This window comes from Lontra canadensis, unplaced genomic scaffold (assembly GCF_010015895.1).
Source record: "Lontra canadensis isolate GAN:19392208 unplaced genomic scaffold, GSC_riverotter_1.0 scaffold4, whole genome shotgun sequence".
NCBI classification, from domain to species: Eukaryota; Metazoa; Chordata; class Mammalia; order Carnivora; family Mustelidae; genus Lontra; species Lontra canadensis.
In genome coordinates, this window is record NW_022630998.1 from 20366380 (window position 1) to 20390504 (window position 24125).

At 34.8% G+C, this 24125-nt stretch overlaps 1 protein-coding gene across 1 annotated transcript in view; it reads left to right on the plus strand.

Annotated features, from left to right (window-relative positions):
• KIAA0825 (KIAA0825 ortholog) overlaps window positions 1-24125 on the plus strand; it is a 362939-nt gene that overhangs the window by 14931 nt on the left and 323883 nt on the right. Inside the window, exons 2-3 of the mRNA XM_032846384.1 lie at window positions 9790-9921; window positions 23005-23173. Coding sequence (XP_032702275.1) covers window positions 9791-9921; window positions 23005-23173 — 300 coding nt within the window. The 5' untranslated portion in view covers window position 9790. The remainder of the gene's footprint in view (window positions 1-9789; window positions 9922-23004; window positions 23174-24125) is intronic.

Consider the following 24125-nt stretch of genomic DNA (forward strand, 5'->3'; position numbering starts at 1 on the left):
GAATTTGGTGATCATTTGAGACAGAAGTCAGCAAACTTTTTCTCTTAAGAGCCAGATAGTAAATATTTTAGGGTTTATGAACTGCATTTGGCCACGGTGGCATATTCTTTTTGTTTCTTTTTAATTTTACAACTCTTTAGAAATGTAAAGACCATTCATAGTTTGCTGGCCATAGAAAACACAGACGGTGCTATACTCGACTGACACCTGATTGAAGTTAGTAAGGCAAGGAAGAGGAGAGAGATTAGGGGAGGCAGTGACCCTGTAATATAGGAAGAGGAGCCAGTTTACAGAAAATATTTTATATTAAATTTTGGACTTGTTGTGTTCAAAGGACCTTTGAAATAGCAATATGCCTCACAAATGTTTGGAATTATGTGTTGAGGTTTTGGAGGAAGAACTAGGTTAGTGATATAGACTTTAAATTTTCAGCATAGGGAAAATAGATGGATGAGGTTAATCAATTAAAAAAAAATGTAGAATAAGAAGATTCCAGCCTGAAATGGACTGGAAGAGAAAGGGAGGAAAACTTTCTGTATTTTCTTTCCCACATCAGACAAGGGGATTAAGGATATATGGGAAGACTACAGCCTGAGAAATAATAGGAATCGATTTTTTGAGATTTGAGAAGGACAAAATCCAAATAAATAAAAGTAAAACAGATTATCTAAAAATTAAAATACTTTAGAAAAAAACAAAATCTACTCTGGTTAAATCAAAAAGAAACAGTAGTTTTGAAAGAAGAATGTTTAGGGAAAGTAGTTAAAATGAGAAGCAGATTCTAGAGAGAACTCTGTGAATATCACACAAAACTAGTCTGGTTAATTTAAGCAAAGAAAAAAACAGTGGCTCTTGTTCAGTGGAATAGATTTATTGTGTGTCTCTGACAGAATCAAACCAAAAAAAAACCCCCAAAGCAACTATATGAACTTTTAATTTCAGAAGGAAAGGAAGTGGGCAATTACAGGCCCTCAGGAAAAAATCCATGTACTTTCTCTTGGGAGGCTGGATTTAACTTGGTTGGTATACCACTAAATGGTTCCCTGTTCCACACTTTATTCTAAATTTCAGGATTTCTTTGCATCTGATGGTTCAGTTTGGTCAGATGTCTAATCTTGGATAATTAGTTATGACAGGAAAGCTGGATCCTCTAGCATAGAAATTGACCACCATTCTATATCCCTGAATTGTCTATCAGATTATAAAGAGAAACTTGAGCTGGACAGCTACCTAAATTGGGAACTCCTACCAGGAGCCTGTGAATTAATGTGTAAGGGACCAGAAAGGTACTAGGAAGCCATAATACTTAGGAAGATTGGCAAGAGAGGAATGTCAAGGAAGGAGTAGCTGTCTGTACCAAATAGTGCAGAGATTAAGTATGACAGGAATGGAAAAATATTTTGTCACTTTCAGTGCAAGGATAGAGGCAGAAACCAGATTGCTCTGAATTGAGAAGTGAATAAGAGAGGAGATAAAAGATGAAGAAATATGGGCTACTGTTTGCAGATGTTGGGCTATGAATAGAAGGCGGTTCTAGGGAAGGTTTTGTTGGTTTCTAAAAAGCAAGAAACGAACATGTTTACAGGCAGACGAAAGGGATATTGATGACAGAGGACTAGTTAGTGAATATACTAGTAATACTATTAATATTATTAACAGCATTTTAGGAGAAATTCTTAAATCCTTGGAACATACTTTAAGACCTACATTCTTTTGAAGAACCAATTTAAATACAAAGTGCATACTAAGTTCAAATCATTCTTACCTAGTTATTCAAAGAAAATTCCTTAAAAATGTAATCAACACATCTTATAAGCTGTCTTTATTATTTCTAGTTGATATGCAGTACAGTTCCTTTTTAAAAGTACTCCATAACTTAAACTTTCTACTGTACTACTTTCCAAGTTAATAAGGTTTTTACTCTGCCTGGAAATTCATTAGTTAATCCTTAACCCCGTGATTTGTGACTATCTTTAGGTCTAATCTAAAAATATATAATAACTTTATGACTTTTAATTGATGTGAAATGTGTGAGTGCTAAGTTATAAAAGAATGTGGAAATTAAAATTTGGTTTCACATTATCTTGGTTTCACTGTTGGATTAAAGCAAGAGATAGCTAGGATTGCATATTAAAGATTATAGAGTTAATAAATAAAAATATTTTCTAGAAAGAGAAGTGCATTAAAAAATAAAGTAGTGTCAGGTTTGTGGGTAAAACATATGACAATTAATTCTGTTTGCTTGTCAAGCTACAATAAGTGTATTCTGACTGATCCTGTCAATTTCTACCTCATACATACACATATTTAAATTACTTACAGGGGAATTACAAAGGGGATTTTAATAGCCATAACATGTTAATATGCTTACTTATTGGATGAATATTAACAGTCCCACTCATACAACTAAATTAATTAATTAATTAATCAGAATTTGCATAATTATTAATAGAAAGCACACCAGTCTGTGGTAGGAATCCTAATACATAGATGAAAGTTGAGAAAATAAAGAAAAGAATATCAAGTTCTATATTTCCTAATATAAGACTTTAATGCATAAGGTATTTTAAATGACTATCAACAAATTGAGATCCATTTGGGTTGTTTCTCAGTCTTTGGAGAGGCTAAAACATTAAAATTTCAACTTCTAGTAATTGATGAAAAGAAATAAATTTCTGGTGACTTTGAAGTATCACAGGGGGAAGATATTGCCTTAAAAATTTATTTTTGGAAATTGGTTTCATAATGAAGGAAATTTATAATGGTCCTAGGGAAAGCTGTCAAATACATATGATGGTAAATAAGTCAATACATATAAGATGTAAAATGATTTTTTTTTAAAGTACAAGTCTATTCAGGGGGCGGTTTATAGCATTGGGATTAAGGACACCATTTGAAACAGTTGGAATCCCAGCTTTGCCACTTCCTATCCAAGTAATCTTGGGCGACTCAAAGAAACCTCTCTGTGCCTCCGTTTGTACATCTTTCATGTGGAGAATATAATAGTACCTATCCCATAGAATTATGGTAAGAATTAAAAGTGTTCATACATATAAAGTACTTAGAACAGTCTATGGTCCATAAAAATCCTATGTAAAAGTCAGCTGTAATTATCATTAAGATCACTATTTAGCCACCATACCTTTAATCCATGTCTCAATAAATGAATACACTGATGAAATTTTCAAGACTTAGGGAAAGTTATGATACTGGTTTTTAGCAAAGTTATAATATTTATGATATTGGCAGGACTTTGTGAATGATTTAGAACTACTTTGTGACTAGGTATGGATGGAAAAGTAAAAATGAGCCAGACTAGAGGGAAAAAAACTGGACAAAATTTGTTTTCAGTCTGCTTTTTTTTTTCTTCAAACCAGCAACTCAAATCAAACCAGCAATAATAATACAAAGAATTAAAAAAAAATACAAAAAATAATAGGTCAGGGATATGTGATGTCTGTGAAGGTGTGATTCTCTAATGTCATCCTGTTCCTTGTGGAGGCGTAATACCCAAAGTCAGTTGGTCTTATACATCTTTTGTTAAGTAAAGAGTATGCCAAGTTAAGGGAGCTCAGAAACATGGGCTAGCTGCTTCTTAGAATATTTTAGAAATCTGGGGGCTTGGGGTGAAACATCAGTATGAGCATCTATTACTTGCTGCCTCACATTTCCTCTTTTCACATCTTATTTCTTGCTAAGCTATAGATTCAATGTTAGCTTTTCATGTAACAGTCCTGGGGAAGGGAAAAGGAAATAATTAAAATTTGCTCTGAGTGCATGACACAGGAAGAATGATAGTATTAATGATTGAAATAGTCCATTGGAAGAGTTAATTTGGGGGGGTTCAGAAATATTTCCTCCTCCTACCATTCCTTATAGAATACAGCAAATTTATAGCTAGAAGAAACCTCAGAGCCTAATAAATCCATCCATCTCATTTTATAAATGAGGAATGTGAGCTCTGTCCCTCTTGAGAGATCAAGTGATTTAAAGTCACATTAACGGAGCTGGGATCAGAACTCAAATCTATTGATTCTTGATTCAGTGGTGTTTAGAGTTAAATGTCTTTTAGTATCGTGGAACATTTTGAAACTTGTTTAGTTAAATGTGGAACATAAATTTTTAATTAATTAAAATATTTCCTTACCATGCTCTTTAAAAGTGTTTATTTAGGCTAGACAGTAGGACTTAAGGTAAACTAGAGCTGGTGGACAGATTAAGTCCACAGTTTGTGCATAGGTCTGAAAAGGCAGCTTTTCAGAAACCTTCCTTTCTGGGCTTTTCCATGGAGGAGAAGTCACGTGGTCCTAATGTTTCCCCTTTACTAATTCATTTGCAGTGTGGATTTTTTCCCAATGGTTGGTCTATCTTTTTTCACTTTTTCTAAGTGTATAGATGATTAAGAGAAAGCATACATTTGGTTGGTTATAAGAAACATGGCACTCTGGATATTTATTATTGAAGACACAGGGGAAAAAAAGATAAAATGAGGATTCTAATCATTATATGTGTTTAAATAATGAAAAAGAGACCCTAGGTTAGAAAGGTATCATCTTAAAATATGTTAAAAGACAAGTGATATTCCAAAATTACTTTTGTGGGCTTTCTTTTGATCACATGAGGTTTGACTTTTTTTTATTGCTTTATTTTAATGTTTTCTGGCTGTGCTTATAATATGTACATATTTTATTATAGTCACTGTTCTTAGGAATTTATAACTCAACTGTTACAATTTGCCTGTGGCTGAAACTTGATTTGCAGATGTTTGGCTTAGATATAATTCTTCAAACATTACTCATTTTTAAAAGGCAATAATTAATATTAGATTGGCTATTAATACTTGTTTGAAATATTAAGCACTTTTTTTTAATCTTATGTTAAAAATGGTCAGAAACATTACAGGAGAATGAATATTTAAAAATAGTAGTGTGGGATGATAATTTCAAAAACAAAGTTACTGTACTTTAAATTAAGTTTCAACTCCCATTTTTGGTTGATCACGGATTAGGATAAGAGACTTCATTCATTATGACAATAGGATAATAGTAGTACAGAAACATAAACAGAACGTGAAGCTCAATCTTGACCCACAGCTCCACAGCCACTTCCTTCCCTCCCCTCCAAATTTTCTGAAGGTTTTTCTGCATTTCCGACGTACCACTGAGATAATTGTCAAGTTACGTTAGTCCCTTAATTATTCACTTTTTTGTTGTGAAGGTCATAGTTATTTTTACTTAGAGAATAACAGTGCTCTTTCTACTGGCTCCTTTGCTTATTGCCTTATTTTTCTTTACTGCCTCTACTCCTTTAGAGGAGAGACTATCCAATCTCCCTCTTCTCCTCCTTCCTCCCTGCCCCGCTCATGATGCCCAGGCACAGTGTCACACCATGGAGTGCATGGGGTGAAGTGAGAGGACTAGTGCCTGTATTCATTCCCATTCAGTGTGTGCTTTTTGTCACCACAGTCCTGCAGGGATCACTGCAATTCTGTTCTATCACTCAAGTTTGAACTTTTAAGTTCAAACTTGAGCATTACTTACCACAGCCTACTTTCCCCTTTTATTTCTCTTGTTGGTCCTGTGAATCTCTCTTCATTCTGGTTAATTTCCTCATCCTATTCTATTTTGCCCATGAAGTTTTCTCTTATCCTATCACACAGGATTTTAAACCTGCTGCCTCTTTACCTCTTTACTTTTCTATTGTCCTTCATCACCTTAGAACGGTATCCTTAAATACAGAAACATCACAGGTGGATGCTAGTCATGTGAAAGCTCTGAACCATCCTCATTCTGGTACTCTGTTGTCAAATGGCATTCCCTTAATGTATTCGTTGTATTTATTGATTAACTTCTCTACTGAGGTTAGATAGAGAAAATCACACAACTGTATATATTGGGTATCCTTCAAAATCATGTCCCAAACCCCATCTGAATGCTCAACATGTTTCAGCCCATTATTGTTTTTACTCCAGAACTCATTTCAATGAAAGGTATAACACACATTTAATACCACAATAACACAGAAGAACAGATTTCTTTTAACAGCATTTGCAAGCACAAAACCCACAAAATAATACGAGAAGTTTGGTGAAATATTCACAGTTAGTCAAGAGGTATTTAGGAATTATGTGAGTTTTGAGTTAGATTTCGAGAGGAATGAAACTGAAATTGGCAAGAGAGGTTTTAAGATTGGAAGATGTTTCAAATGAAGACAAAATGTAAAATAAGAGATTAAAAGCCCCTTGAGAGCGGGCATAATTCATCCTTTAAGTATTTTTCCTAATTACATATTTGAAAAAAGAAATCCACAGGCCCAAAAAGATGTCTGTCAGACCAACTTCCCAAACTGGGGTTTAATATCCAATCTAATTGCAATTTCAACTTCCATCAGAAATGTGGCCTTAACTGGTCAATCAGGAAGCTTTTCTTTCCATCAGTGCCAATAAGTCCCGTCACCTGTGTCCTCTCCATCCCGTAAAGAAAGAGTAGGTTATCTGCATGATAAAACCCCTTGCTATTTCCCCTAGAAAACAGCCTGGTCTGGAACAGTCGTTTTCTTTTACTAATTACTGTTATGCCCCTACCCTGTTCAATAAAATCCTTCCATTTTGTACAACTCTTGGGAATCCTTCTCTATTTGCTAGATGTGGTGCTGCTGAGTCATCATTTAGCAAAGTGAATTAGATCTTCAAATTCACTTGGTTGAATTTTACTTTTTAACATGCAAAAATAAGTACTTACTGCCAAAATATAGGAAAATGCTAAGTATTAAGAAGAAAATAAATATCAACTGTAGTCTAAATATTGAGGGATAACCATTTTAACATTTTGGCTAATATTTCTACAAAACTGTGTTTTGTATGCAGTAAGTGATTCATTTCTCAAGAAACCAGACCCTTAAATTTTAAAACCAAATAGACCCATTCAAATTCTACTCTTAACACTAGGTAGCTGCTATGAAACATGTGCATGTTAGTCAATCTCTGGGCTCACATTCCTTCCCCTATCAATGAGGATAATAACTATTTTATAGAGTTATTATGAGGAGTAAAGAAGATGATGTATATTATTTTGTACATAGTAGATACATAATCAATCATATTGCTATTTTGCTCTTATACTTAAGCTGACATCTATACCTTTTTTCTTGTTTTGAATATGTAGAATTTGAACTAATGGGGCTTTATAGTATTGACAAATTAAGACAAGTCTGAACAGAGTATTGATATGCACCTGGTTTTATTAGAGAGGCTAGCTACAACGTGTTTACTAAGTTTGAGTTTCCTACAAAGCCCTCAGCCAATCAATTTTTTTCATAGCAAAAGTGAGGTTTTACTTTCTTATAACAATTGTTGAATGGCTCATCATCTTAACTACCCCAAGAGATTAAAAATATGCAAACATAGAAGCTGAACTCATTATTAGTAATATTGACCATTGGATTTAGTATAAAGAAAATATTATGATAATAGCTGTAACTAGTTGAGCTGCTAGGGAGACAAGAGGATCTCAGACTCATTGGTTATATGGAAGTATTGAAATTTTGGTGCCCTAAAGATGTAGAACTTCTTCTTTTATTATTATTATTATTATTATTATTTATTTTCTCACCATAGCACATACTGTCCCCAATGTTCATCACCCAGCCACCCCATCCCTCCCACCCCCTCCCTCCAGCAACCCTCAGTTTGTTTCCTGAGAAAGATGGTTTTTCTCTCCCTCTGGTTTCATCTTGTTTTGTTTTTCCCTCCCTTCCCCTAAGATCCTATGTCTTCTCAAGTTGCTTGTATCAGTGAGATCATATGATAATTGTCTTTCTCTGATTGACTTATTTTGCTTAGCATAATACCCTCTAGTTCCATCCACGTTGTTGCAAATGGCAAGATTTTGGTTTTTGATGGCTGTGTAGTATTTATATTTATATAAATACTATCTATATATGTATCTCTCTCTATATATCTATGTGTCTCTGTATAGATCTATGTATCTATATATGTATCTATAGATATATCTATGTATGTATTTATGTATATATATACCATATATCTATATATAAATATATTATCCACTCAAGATGTAGAACTTGTGATGTATATACAGTATTCTACCATTTAGCTTATAATTTTTTAGCTATTTTTTAGCCTGTTTTCAAATTAGTATTTATTATGACACATTATAAGTAATTATTTGTTCACAATGAGATATTACACCTTGTACTGCAAAATATTTTGAAAGGATGATCTAAGTGTAGGATGATCTAAATGTATGAAAATTTTGATATTTTATTTTTGTGATTATTCTGTTTTTGGAACTAATTGAGTTTATAAATGAAAAACCTTGTGATGCCATAGGCTTTTATATTAAAATGTTTTGGTTGGATATTTTCCTTTTAAAATAAAATCTCTAAAAAAATTAAATTAAAAAAAAAGCTTTACCCCAAGGCTACTTCATTGAAGTTCCAGATGATGCCTATGAGAAATCTTCAGCTATTTCATTATAGGATAATAAATTAGCTGAATTTGTTGTAATTAAATAATTGAAGATGAGGAAGCCCATTAGTGTTGTAGCTAGCCTCTGTAAAATTTTTTAGATAATTTTTCAGGTATTTTTGTATTTATCCAACTAAAACCACATCCCCTTGGCCTTTATCTTGTTAATATTTATTCCTTGTATATTTTTAATGATGTAATGTTTAAATTTCTTATTCATTTATACCATCAGTCATTACATAACTTATAAGCACTATTTTATGTCCAAAAATAACATATTCCTAAACAAAATGGTTCACATTCTGCCCCATCTCCATTATTTTTAGTCTGTCCCATTGCCCTGCTCTACTTGTGCTCATAGTACTTCTTACCATGTGATCTTTTATGAAGTATATCTGTTTATGTGCTCTTTTTTTTTTAAAGATTTTATTTATTCATTTGACAGACAGAGATCACAAGTAGGCAGAGAAGCAGGCAGAGGTGGTGGGGAGGCAGGCTCCCGGCCGAGCAGAGAGCCCAATGCGGGCCCAATCCCAGGACCCCAGGACCATGACCCAGCCGAAGGCAGAGGCTTTAACCCACTGAGCCACCCAGGCGCCCCTGCTTATGTGCTCTTAAAACAGATTAAAAACTCCATGAGGGCAGGGGCTTTGACTTGTTACAACTCTATCCTGGCTTCAGGAGCAGTGCCTTTTATATATCAAGCATTCAAGAGTATATATGGACTGACTGACTGAATGATCTCATAGTGGAAAAATGCATCTCTCTCTAGGAAGAGTGGCATATGTAAGTTTTAGTTAGTTATAGTTATTTAGGTTGACAGGGGTGATAGAGGAACTCAAGGAAAATTTTGCCTTCTTCACACACAAACAGGGCTAGGGGATGACACTTAAAATTCTGAAGTTAAGACTTCGGGTCAGTCAGTATTCAATAAGAGTAGAGGGAAGAAGTTGAATTCTGCTGCCACCACCCTTGGTCACAGTGGTCTAGGAGGCTTTATGATTTCCTTTGGAGCTCTTGTTTACAGTGAGAAGCAGCAGGATGCTTAATTACTCTGAGGGGTGCTGTTTTGTACAGCTTTCAAACCATAGAGGGGTATGAAAATTAGGTCACACCTCATGAAAATTAAATAACCAAACATTCTGCCTAGTTTAATAGTACCCTAGTTTTCCTATTGCTATATTTCTTTTTACCTATAAGTAGAAATTTCTATTTTGGTTTAGTATCACAACTGGAGGGTTGTTTTTTTCTTTTTTCTTTATTTTAGAGGAACTGACGTGTTTTTTATTCTTATTCCTCAGAATGGATTGCGGAGATGAATATTCCCATAATTCTTTTGACCTACATTGTCTGTTAGATTCATTTCCTGGAGACTTGGAGTTTAAGCAGATCTTCAGTGACATTGATGAAAAGATAGAACAAAATGCTACAAGGTAAATACTGCTAATTACTTAAAATAAGTTGGTTTCATATTTCATTCACACATACTTTTATCTAGTCTAGTTTTAGTGTTAACTACTTTTAGATCATTTTAGGTTTAGTATCATTAATTCTCCTGAAAAAAAATTGATTAAACCTCCCCCCGCAAGAATTTAACATGATTTTTCTTTATCTGATTAATACTTTATTTTTTTTAAGATTTTATTTATTTTTTTGAGAGAAAGAGCACAGACACACACACACGCGCACACACACACACACACACACACACGATGGGGTGGGGCAGAGAGAGAAGCAGGGAGCCCCTCTCTATCCCAGAATCCTGGGATCACCACTTAAGCCAAAGATGGACACTTAACCAACTGCTTAGTACTTTTTTTTACTTCAAATATAATTCATTTTATTCATATCTTTTTTTTTTAATTTTATTTTTTATAAACATATATATTTTTCCCCCCCAGGGGTACAGGTCTGTGAATCTCCAGGTTTACACACTTCACAGCACTCACCATAGCACATACCCTACCCAATGTCCATAACCCCACCCCACCTCTCCCAACCCCCCTCCCCCCAGCAACCCTCAGTTTGTTTTGTGAGATTAAGAGTCACTTATGGTTTGTCTCCCTCCAATCCCAACTTGTTTCATTTACTCTTCTCAGACTCAAAACTTTAGGCACTGCTTTCAAATAGGTAAATTAAAGTTTATTGAATTTCTATTAATTTCTTAGAGTTTGCCGATATTGATGGCCTGGATTTTCATTAATATGCTTAGCATTATGCATCCTCACTTGAGAGATAAGCATAGAAATTAAAAATTTGAAATTAAGGTGTTAAAATAAAATGGTTTAGTATAAGGCCATGGATTGCTTGAGTTGTTGAAAACAGAACATGAAAAATATATTATTTTTATGTAACATTTGTCATTGTAAGTCCCTTTTTCACTTGGAAGGCTAGAGACCCCACAGGGAATTGGTATGCAAGGTTAGTCTTCATCACCTGCTCCTAAAGTTAGTGCTACCAAACACTAAGTGTGGCAAGGACAGCTAAGGAGTTTGCCATTAGTATATGTTTTTTGACAGAAAGGACTTTGTCTTTATATGTTTGTGGATCTTAGAATCAGTCAAGTCAGTTCACTTATTTGAATCCTTTTAGTTAAATGTTCTAATAAGTCACCTCGTGTAGATTATAAATATGCAAACTACAGTAAAAATTTCTAGTGTAGAATGATTCATAGCATTTCCTTTTTTAAAATTTAAGGACTAGTTGTATTGAATTGTCAAAGAAACTAAACCAAGCAAGTGAAATGTTCCTGTGATTTCTTTTCCTTATGTTTTATTTAAGAATGCAGTCAATTTTTTGTCATAACAAAGGGCATAAATAACTTAAATTCAAAAGAAAGCATAATGTTGGGGAATTATAATTAAAAACAAAATCTCCCATCCCAGATATTCTCTCCAAAAAGGCAGAAGAGAACAAAAACACTGCTGTTATTCAACAGGAATTAAACTAGGGTGCAGTGCCTATCACAGGCATTCTGCTAAGAGAATGCAAAGACAGAGCTGGGAATCTCACCCCTTTATATAACCTAGTAGGTACAACTCATTACAAACATGGTTTCGAGCTAAGTGATAGTTAGGCTTCAAGTGGAGGATTTGGTAGCACATTTCCATGCATAGTTCATTATAACTTTACCTGGGTTAAAGGATACCTGTGTTAGCTAATTGGTTTTATCCTGAGAAGAAACACACTTCTCATATCCTTGTGACAAGATGTGATTTTGCAGCTTTGAACAAAGCATGTACTGAAGTTAGGCTCCTATTCTTGGGTAGGAATTCGGAGCCAGGGAACCGTCTCCCTTGGTTGTTTGCATTTCGAAAAGATGGCTTTTAGGTTCTTAGGAAATATAGTCCTGGCTGAGAAAGCTGATGAAAGGTCTCTCTAGTCTTTCAAGGGACACATTTCATAGAGTTGAAAAAATTCTTAAAATTACAGATTTCTAAGATACTTTAAGAAAAAGGAAGAAAGAGAAATCTGTTCCCTTATTTTCAACAGGGAGAATTAAGCCTCTTATTTTGAATTTGCATTTGCATTGTCTATATATATACATATATATGTATATATATATGCACACACACACATACGTACATACACATGTGTGTTTATGTATGTTTTTATAAAGATAGCATATGTATGATTTAACATATTATAGCCTATGAATTATAATTTATATATAAATAACTGTATTAAACTTTAGTGAAATTGGATATTTATATAATTTATATATTATATATTAATATATTTTATGGCACAATTCTTAACCCAAAGAAACTTATAAATGAAAGTAATACTAGCTTAAATATATTTACAAGTCATTTATCTAAATTCCAGAAATGGTTATATTAAAACAAATTTTAAATATTTGTTAAGAGGTAATCTGTCTTCATAATAGCATTTAGGGTTTTTCAAAACAAAACAAATCACTGAACTCTGACTCTTTTGTTATAGACTGCTTCGTTTTTATTTGCTAAACCATCTATAGTTAATTTCTTGCCCTACCTGGTCAATAAGAAATCATGCTTAGAAGTAAAACAGTGATTAAAATATTGTATTTTGCATTCGTAAGTTGTTATTTAGGTCAAAACTCAGATGTTATTAAAAAGAAAATATGACATGGAATATAAGGATATAATTTTTAAATTAAAGATATTTTATTGCCCATATATTAAAACAAACCTAGAACATAACCACCTCAAGTGACCATTGATCTTCACGAGGGATAAAATAAGGGAGTAGTTGTATGTGCGCTATGCTACATTTAGAATAAAGTCTATTTTTCATCAAATTCAATTATGTTTTTATTATACTCTAGAGAATAAACATAATAGTAGAGGGTGTATATATTTTTAAGAATAAAATACTGAATAATAACCATGGTTCAGAAGAATGTAAATCATTTATGCACTCATTTATTGCCTTCTAACAGAACAGCTTTTAGAAAATTGTATGTCATGACGAATCAGTTATGCCACACTTACACTGCAATAGTTGAATTACCCTTGGCATTTTTGTATTCTAACAGTTCTATTTATCTCTCAATGGTGTACATTGAATAAGTAATAAACATCTGTATGATTTGGGTTTACCAGATACTTTTTAAAGGAAAGAACATTAGTAATTCATTTTTAAATATAGTATTTTTCCTTACCCTTGAATTTTTAAAGTTGTATTTCTAGCAGTGACCCTGGATTCTAAGTGTAAATTCCTTTCCTCTTCTTAATATCATCAGGTTTTATGGGCCATAGGGTCTTTTGCTTCCCCAAAGCAGTGATTCACCACAATGAAGTAGAGTGCCCAGAGGTCAGTGAACCTTCCCTTACCCTTCAAGAGAGGCTGTCCTTCTCTCAGACCATTTTCCCTTTAACACCGTCATTTCCATTCAAGTCAGAGCTGGGTGATGCTTGGGTCTGACTGTGGAACTCAGTGATGGTGAATCATTTACTTCTAATACATATCAGAATTGGTAACAGGAAGGTAAATAACCTGCCAAAGAGGGATACTATGTATGTCGTAGCCACAAACTCAACTTAGTTCAGTAACTGAAAACTGCACATGGCATTGAAATGTATTTTGAGCTAAATGGAACTTAATAGTTGAACAAGATACTGAGGTGTATAAGTTTTACTAGGATCACTATATGACATAGAATGATTTTCTCTTAATGTTCAGTTAGATAAAATTATATCATTAAAAGTTTATTTTACCTTTCTGTTTTCTAAAGTTTTTTTTTAAGATTTTATTTAAAGTTTCTTTTTTTTTTAAGACTTTATTTATTTATTTGAAAAATAGAGCACAAGCTGGGGGAAGAGCAGAGACAGAGGCAGAGGGAGAAGTAGGCTCCACTCTGAGCAGGGAGCCCAATGTCGGGCTTCATCCCAGGAGCCTGGGATCATGACCTGAGCCAAAAGCAGACACTGAGAGGAGATGCAACATGGGGGGTTAAGGGGGTAGAAGAAGAGTAAATGAAACAAGATGGGATTGGGAGGGAGACAAACCATAAGTGACTCTTCATCTCACAAAACAAACTGAGGGTTGATGGGGGGAGGGGGGTTAGGGGGGTGGGGTTATGGACATTGGGGAGGGTATGTGCTAAGGTGAGTGCTGTGAAATGTGTAAACCTGGCGATTCACAGACCTGTACCCGTGGGGGGATAAAAATGTATTATATGTTTATAAAAAATAAAATAAAATAAAATAAAATTTTTTAAAAAATAGGCATTCTTAGGCAAAGAACACACACACACACACACAAAAAAGCAGACACTGAAATGACTGTGCCACCCAAGTGCCCCTCTGTTTTCTAAATATAGACAGTCTATGGGTGTCCCTCAAGACCTAAGTTTTTCCTGTTATTGGTACAGGATTACTGCCCCTCCCTTTTTTAACCCAAAGAAAGAATAGAAAGTGTTATGGATAAGACTTGTCTTAATCCAGGAGATGGGGGCAAGGATGAGAGGCATGAAATTGTCACAGAACATTGGATACATGGTTTCTATAAATTTGATCATGCTTATTTACAGAGGATACATATTCCATAGATTACATTTACTTTTCACGTAATGCTTATTTTTGTGTGTATTTATATATGAAATTGGGGGGGTTTTCCACATGATGGCCTAAAGTTATGAATGAAGTAACCAAAAGAAATCTTCAGATAATCTATCAACTTAGAGCTTGTCATGGTAGAACCATGCCAGTGGACATACACATTCACATTAATATATTTTATGGCCATAGCAAATTATATTAAATGAAAATTAGTCATTTCAGACTGAGTGGAGTATGATTATTTCTGGCATTATTTTGGCACTTATTTAGTAATAACAAGAGGATACAAATTAATACTTCTTTTTAAAAGATTTTATTTATTTATTTGAGTGACAGAGATCAGGCAGAGAGAGAGGAAGGGAAGCAGTCTCCTTGCTGAGCAGAGAGCCTGATGTGGGGCTTGATCTCAGGACCCTGGGATCATGACCTGAGCCGAAGACAGAGGCTTTAACCCACTGAGCCACCCAGGGGGCCCGCAAATTAATACTTTTTAGACTTCAGTGTGTGTAGTTAATTCTCTTTTGTGTTCTCCATTCTTCTATATTTCATCTGATAGAATTCCTACCTCTTCTCCTAAATTATTGGACATGATTAGGCTACATGGAAAGAAACCTGGAAGGTTTCCCCATCTGTCCTTGAAACCAAAGTAAGACTTAAATAGGTACTTTCCAGTTTCCCCCACCTGGGCCCTCCTCACTACTCTTGTCCTCCTCAGGATTGATAATGCTTCCAAGCAGACAGACAGCATCCTGGGCCTCAGCAGCTCAGCAGCCTTAGACTTTGCCTCACCCCATTTACATTTTCTACCTTTTAAATGTATGCAGACCTCCCACTGAAGCTTTCCACCTGCAGTTCTGTGATGCATGCAGGTAGAAGTGAGGTAAAGGAGAAGGTGAGGGGTCATCCTGTGTTTCGTGGTAGCCTATGGAGCCACTTTCTTCTCATCATTTTCTGTCACTACTAGCTCTACAATTTGAATGTCTGTGGTGTTCCTGACTCTTTTCTCCATAGTCCTGTGTTGTGTGCCCTCAATGTCTGCTTTAGGAGGGTGAGTAGTAGGGTAAATTTTGGGGCCAATAGTGCCATTAGATGGTTATAAAATGATTGTTTCAACTAATATATAATGGTATTATAAGTGTTTGACATTATTTTAAAGTGTAATTTTTATTTTTGTTTGTGTTAGCTTCACCCGTTCTTGCTCAAATATGTATAAGGCAATAACAAATTTTTATTTGAGGATATTTTTAAAGAATATTATTATAATGATCTTTCCGTGGGAGATAAAGGGAAGCAAGTGTCTGCCTGTTTATAAATGTGAATAATAGTATACTAAAAAACCACACCTGGTAAGATTGGGCCAACCATAGTTAGGCCATTCTTTCCCAGGAAGGATGATAGTTAATTGGCCCTTGGGAGGGATTCACTTTTAAGGTAAAAACCAGGGGTGCCTGGTGAAGCTCTGGCCCAACTCTGAGAGGAAGAAGGAGATACTAGGAAGGAAGCAGATACTAAAAGAGAACTGAATGATGGTAATGAGATGCGCATGCTGTGGCTGGCTCATCTTTCCTCTTACATAGTTAATACCTTGAGATCTAACCCAACCATGCCAGTTTTCCCTGGAAAAGAGCCTCCTTAGGGATTTAGCAGAGACAGCACTTTGTCTAAAAAGAGTCACCAAGAGGAGCAACTGACTGGCTCAGTCAGAGGAGCGTGCAACTCTTGATCTCAGGGCATGAGTTTGGGCCCCAAGCTGGGTGTAGAGATGACTTAAATAAATAAACTTAAATAAAAAAAGAGTCACTGGGGGTGCCTGGGTGGCTCAGTGGGTTAAGCCTCTGCCTTCTGCTCAGGTCATGATCCCAGGTTCATGGGATCGAGCCCCGCATCGAGCTCTCTGCTCAGTAGGGAGCCTGCTTCCCTTCCTCTCTCTCTCTGCCTGCCTCTCTGCCTACTTGTGATCTCTGTCAAATAAACAAATAAATAAAATCTTAAAAAAAAAAAAAGGAGTCACTAACATCATAGCGTTTTCTAATCACAGTCCTAATTCTAGAATGTCATGACTAAGAATATCCTTCTTTGGGATGGTATGGGAGCTGAGGGGTGGGTGGAGGGAATTTGAAAGCTGGGACTATTACTTCCTTCATTTTTACTTTAAAGACTTGAATCGTTCAACACTGCCTAAACAGTCCTGGCACAGAGTAGGTTAGAAGATAGTCAATAAGTGTGTGTTGGGCATGCTTGTTAGGCATGTCTTTTGTTTGCTGTATCTTTAGCTACTGTGAAGTTAGGTGAGTAGAATGTGATAGAAGAAGCTGTTATCAAATGCTAGTTTTCTTTTCCATTGACTATTTTTACATTACAAAAGTAATACATAAATTTAATAAAAGTAATACATAAAATTTCTGACAGTAGAGAAAGGCATATGTGAGGAAGAGTTTAGCACAGCAGGGCAGAGATGAGGAACAGTACTCCGCTGACCCTCCTAGTTTTATTCTTCACAGGTAACCTATGTTCATAAATTATTGCATAACTATCCAGAAATAGTCTCTGCATAGATATGCATGTACCCAAAACTATATTACTTTTTTATATAAATGGGAATTAAATGATATACTGCAGTTAGATGTTTTTACTTAATATATTTTTAAAATCTCTCCATGTGATTATATCTCATCTTTAAGATTTTACTGGTGTGGATGTGCAACAATTTATTAAGCCAATTCTCTCTTGATAAACATTACATTATTTGCAGTCTTTCTGCCATTACTTCATACATGCACGCATGTGTATATTCTTCCTTCCTTATGAGAGTTTATCTATGAGATGATTTCATAGAATTTGTACACTTAGCTGTTGCAGAGTTGTTTTCCTGCAATGCTAAAACTGTCTTCTCTCCCGTAGGCAGTGTATGAGAAGGCATGCTGTCTGTCCTGCCTCCTCACAATATGACCGTCAGTGTTCTTAAAACCTTCACTTTGTAAGGTCTAGTCAAACCTATTGTCTGGCTTGGAAGTTGGGCGAATACTTCACATCTGAAGTTTTTCGAAAGCACTATAGACTTTTAAGTCAGCATATCCCCTACCTCGGGTCTGAACTTTCTTGAAGCAGTCTGGACCATTCAAGAGCCTCTCTGAACTGCTGTTATGAGGATTGGTGTATAAAGCAACAAATAACAGAGGGTTCTAACTCAGAAGTTTCTTGCTTACTATCTTCCTCATAGAATAAATGAACAAAAGGTGGATTAACAATAGACATGCATCTTGGGAGGCTATTAATATATTTCATATGAAAGATAAGAACAACCTGAACCCAGTCTTTCACAATTGGAATGGAAAGGGGAGGATCTATTTAAGAAAGATTGAAAGAGAGTGTCAACAGGATTTGGTGTTGAGGATTTTTTTTCCTTGAAAGTATACTTAAGGACCAAAAACTCTTGGAAATAAAAAAGACAGTTTGGCATAAATGTTGAATTTCTTACTGTACTTTTTAGCCATTAAAGTAATTGTTCTATGAATCCTTTTCTCAGCCTTTTAAAAAACACTATCCATAAATATATTTGTTTTAAGAAAATAAGTTTTTATTTCATGGCTAACTTATACTTTAATTACACACTAATTTTTAAAGATTTTATTTATTTATTTGACAGACAGAGATCACAAGTAGTCAGAGAGTCAGGCAGAGAGAGAGGGGGAAAGCAGGCTCCCTGCTGAGCAGAGAGCCCGATGTGGGGCTCGATCCCAGGACCCTGGGATCATGACCTGAGCCGAAGGCAGAGGCTTTAACCCACTGAGCCACCCAGGCGCCCCTACACACTAATTTTTATACATCAGCCCTCATCCCCATTAATTATCTGTTAATTCCAGGGAATTTTAGTAATCTAGTTAGATAAGCTGGACTTAACCTAAAAATTGGAAAACTATTTATCTCACAACTATTTCTTTGTGCTTTTAAAATTGTAATAGTTGATTACAAAAGCATTTTCCTTACTTTGAATTTATGTTCCTTATATAGTATAAATAAGAGCATCAAAAATAGAAAATTAAAAATTTTCTTGATGTTTAGCTATCCCATACTGTAAAAAGTTCTTAATCTCTACTGTGATACCTCTACCCTGATTTTAAAAATAAAAATAGAAATTCTAACCTTCCTTTTTTTTTTTTTAAAGAAATTCTAGCTTTCTATGAGAGCATATATAAATGTTTTCTACAACCTTAACATCAAACAGTTCTCATAATTTTTCACAGTGAAACATACTCTTTTTCATTTGAACTGTTTTGTGGTGGAATAATAAGGACTGTGTGTTTTACACTTGATCTTAGCCAAAAGGCTGAGAAGCGATGGGGACTGTGTGTTTTAAATCTTGAATACAATAAAATTGGTTTCTAGATTTTATGTCATAAATATTCTCTTCTCTTTTTCTCAGTTCCTCTTCCTGTCTTTGGCTGCACCAGCCTGATAACAATAGACTCTTGTGCTGTTGGTATTTAATGCTGTCTGTTTAACTGTAGGACACCTCAGTTCTTTTGGAAGTAAAATAATGCATATATACATACACACCTACATACATGCATAAATATACTTGTGACTGTAAAAATAAACTCCTATTTTTTATTATTCAAATCAATATAGTTTTAAAGTGACATGGCAGTAAGATTAGATGATCGGCCCTAAATTCTCACAAGTCAGGTGTCAGGGAATTCTAAGTACAGTGATTCCATTCATTTTCTTAAAGCATCAATATCCTTGCATATAATCTCCTTTTCTAAAGTTTTCTATACCTCCCACAGACACATTTAGTAGATCCCTTAGCAGATTGCGCCTGTGTATTCCCTTAGCACTGTACACATCTCTTACCAAGTTTTAATGTAAAGTAGTTTTTAATTTGCAGGTCTGTCCCTTCTTAGACAGATTCCTTTAGGGATGGGACCGTGTCTTCTTCACCTTTGGTTCCCGAGTATATATCACAGTACCTGCCACATAGTCAGCATTCAGTTAATGTTTATCGAACATGCCTTCATTCAATAAGTCATTTGTACACTCAAAGGTACCCAGGAGTGAATGTTGAATGAGAAAATTACCACAGATATCCTTTAAAAAAAGCATACTGCATATTGTATTATAAAAATGGTTTTTATAAATTGATTTACACACAGCCTGTCAGTAGTGCATCTACTTGTACACATCGTTAAGTTGGATAATTCAGAGTCATTATAATTGAGCACATTGGGTTCAAATTTATTAAAAAATATTGAGACATATGAAAAGGCATATAGTGTATTATGATAAACATTTGAGTACCCACCACCCAGTTTAAGGAATAAAACAGTACCGGTACTGCTAAGGCTCATTACGTACCTGTCCTGTCTCATCCCACTTTCATCTCCACCCTGGATTTCATGATGTTGGTCATTTGGGGACATTTTCTTACACTTTAATACCCATGCTTGTAATCCTGAACAAAATGTACTGTTGTATTGCATATTTTCCAACTATTACAGGGATAATATCATACTGTGTATATTCATTTGTACCTTTTGCCCTCAACAGGTATATTTGTTCGATTCTTTCATGTTGATAACTGTATTTCTCCTTTATTTTCATAGCTCTATTCCATTTAGTGAATTAACTATTTAATAATTTTCCTGTTGACAGAAATGTTAGATGTTTTCAGTGGATAAAGCTAACAAGATGCTTTAGAAACTTCTTGCTAATCCAACTAATGGTGTAAATTTGGGAATTTAAACTGTTGAGGGAAGAGATTCTGCATCTATTTTTAGAATGTTTACATTTTTAGCCTAATGTTTGGGATCGAACAATAAATGTGTTAATTGGATTTCTATTTGTTTAATTATCTTGGTTATTTTCTCATGACTGACCTTGCTTCTAAGGAATATTTGAAGCATCTTACAGTTAATCAGAAGACACTTAAACCAGAATAAAGACAAGTTTCAGGTTATTTCAGAAAACCTAGACTAGGATCTTGTATCATCTACCTCTAAAGTTAATAGACCTCCTCTCACCCAAAATTACTATGCCCATCAGCATTATTGCCACTACACATATATGAAAATAATGTTACCTTTTTGATGTTAAAAATTAATTTTGAACTTAACTTTGACCTCAATTAAGAAAGATAAATTGTCAGGTAACATACCAAACTGACTTTGATCTTAAATTTGGAAAATAATACCTTTGTAATAGTAATCGGGCAATAACTCTCTAGACTTCAAACTCTTGCTCTTTTAGAGCAAGGTGTATAGACAGTGGTGGATGGCAGAATGACAAGATATTTAGCCAAAAAAACAAAATCAGGAGTTCCGACATTTAAAATTTTGTGACAAAAATCAGATTTTAAAAGCCAGTTCAACTGTCTTAGTTTGTGTTGGTGAGGGAGGTTGTCTGAAATGCAACTGTACAGTCCCTTTATCAGCGTTTGGACAAATTACTAAAAATATCTAACCCTCTGAAGGCTTTACCCTATTTATAAGTTGTAGTTACTGGCCTCTACCCAGATTCAGATGTTAGAGATTAGCCTAAAAGCTGAGTCCTGATTGAAACAGATTTAAGTAGACACAGCACTGAGCCTTTCCAATTCACGTTGCTGTAATCTATTAGGTTTCACTGAATGAGCCACATGAGGATGCTGTAATAAAAACCTTTGATAAAGGGTCCCTCGAGTCAAGGTGTATGCTTTGGGTGTCATGTTTCTTAGTGCATAGATATGCTTACATAAGTTAAAAAAATATATGCCAATCTCAAGTCAGACTTAGAACTGGTAACTGGTATTCCTGCATAAGACTGTCCCATCAGGAAATTGCGTGGACTGTAGCCTAAGGAGGTATTATTTTTCTTGTAAGTTCTTTGTTTTCATGAAAAGGCTCTTTGATTCTCAGAATGTATTTGTTTCAAGGTAATTCAGTTTGAATTCATTCATGCTCAGAAGTGTCCTGAAAAGCCTTCCTTAAAGTTTACAGTGTATGTTTTATAGGCAACTCACACCTGATGAGTTTTGAAGAGTCATTCATATGACATCAGTTTGAATAATCAGAACTTAGTTTTCAAAGCTTAAATAATTCTGTCACATGGAATATATAATTTAATAGCAGTGATGTTTTCAAAACAGTAGTAGGCTTTTTAGCAACAGTTATTTCTTAATACCATTAAGGAGCAAATGCATAGCTGTCAATTTTGGATGAGGGCATTCAGCTTCAAAAGAATTTTCCTGTTTATAAGCTTTCTTGCAGTTTAGATATGCTGCCATCAGGTGGTAGTAATATGTCATATCCATGTGGCTCCACAGATGACATGCTGCTTAAGGTCACCAGTTTACCCCACAAAGATTTATGACCATGAATCCACAGATTTTCATATGAAAATTAAAATAACATAGTATATCCATTTAGTATCAGAATTAAGGTTACTTTGTATATAATCTTTAAAACAGATACGTATTGGAAGATTCAACTGGGCAAGTTTTTTCTGTTCTTATTTATTTATTTTAGTTTTTGGTAAGAGTATTATATACCTTCTAAAAATTTGGAAAATTATAGAAGAGTAAAATTTAAAACATCAAATTTCATTACCCAAGGATAATTGCTATTAACCTTTTGTTTCATTTCCTTCCAGGCTTTTTTTTTTTTTTTTTTAATGTGCAATGTTAAGTATGCTTTTGTTTTTGCTTTTTGGAGTGGAGTTCTATAGCAAGAAAAGATACTTAGCTGTTGTTAACAGTGTACATGCAGCGTGTACCTGTCTTTTACAATTTTTGAAAATACAAGGTTTTTGTAACTGCTTTGTGACATTTTAATGTTCCATTGATCGAAGTTTTCCATAATTTATATAGTCATTCACCTATTGGTAGACAATGTATGTTTATGATCATCAGTCATCAAGATTATTTTTAGAGTGTTTTATCTCTGGAGTACCTGGGTGGCTCAGTGGGTTAGGCCTCTGCCTTCTGCTCAGGTCATGATCTCAGGGTCCTAGGATCGAGCCCCGCATAGGGCTCTCTGCTCAGCAGGGAGCGTGCTGCCCCCCTCCCCCCGCCTCTCTGCCTACTTGTGATTTCTGTCTGTCAAATAAATAAATAAAATCTTAAAAAAAAAAAAAGAGTATTTTATCTCTGCTTTCCAGCTATTGCCGGTTGAGAGGACCATCATTTTATTGCATCCATGCTTGATTTTTGTTTTAACGCAGAATGATTTCTAATTCATCTCAGAGTAGCTAGATATTTTATATTTCCTCCATTGTATTTGAAAGGAAACTGCCAGGAAATCTGAGCATTCCATTTTCAATTATGAATGAAAATATGTAGTCTCTTTGTTATTGTTTTTATGTCATAAAAAATTTTTATAATTTTCTAAATTGTGTGCAACCAGGTAATACATATAAACATCTCAGGGCCTGTAATATTAGGAGGTGGAACCATTACCTATTTCCTACCAAAGTAATTTTTTCTTTTCTTTTTTATAGCATAGAACATTGCATTAAAAAAATACAGTATGAAGTTAACAAACAGTGTCCAGATGTGCAGCTGCGAACAACAACTGACTGCCTTGAATGGCTAGATAACTATAATTATAATCCATCCAAGTCACCGTCCATTCCCCATGGAGATTTGATAAAATTCCTCAAAACACTGGTAAAAAAAATCATAATAATCCTTGTTTTATAGCAAAGTGGGGTGGGTAAACAGGAATACAGTTCTTCAGTTTCTATATGTAAATATGTAAATATTTATTTTAGTGTCCATATTGCCCTGCCATATCTAGGGGCTGGGCTTTTGTTTTGTTTATATATCCCCAGTGAAATCTAGTGGGCTATTGTCTTTACTTTTTATAATGAGTTATATCAATAAAAAGTAGTTTTATAGAAATGGAGATTAAATATTCTAATTCCAGAGTGTGTTGATTGATATGTACCATACACTTTGTCTACCAGAAAAGTTCGTATTTATTGTGTTTTCTCCCCTTCACAACTACTCCTTTTCTCTGTGCTTATTGTTAAGTATAAAAAGATCACCACTGATTATATGTTTTAAGTCTCCTTGTCTATCATTCCCTGCTTTCCCAAGCTGCCGGCATACCCAGTTTTGTTTTGTTTTGTTTTGTTTTCAATCAAGTCAGTAATTTCTACAAGACCACTCTTAATTGATGGAGAACTACTACATGGGTCATTTTTTGATACTGCCCACTCTCTATGTGAGGGATGTGTTAGTAGCCTTCAGTGGAAACGCTTACTTCGTTACACCTGCATCTACGAGGGGTAGCTAGCTTACAACAACAGTTTCCCAGAGAAGCAGCACAATTGTTAGAAAGCAGTAGGCCTGTAGCTATGGTTTTAATTTAATTTGGGGGGGAAAAGGCACTGTTTTTGTCTAAACATCAAACATTGACAAAGGCAGATGTGGAAAATATCTTGAGGTTGTAGATGGCTGAGGATGACAGAATCAGATGGAAAGTTCTTGGCTATCATTATTATTGCAGATGTCTCTTTAATGTTTGCAAAGTAATAAAAGGAAGAGAAAGGAAGCCTGTGCGCCCTGAAGCCTTATTCTTTCAAGAAAATCCTCTCACCCATTATCTCTTGAAGGT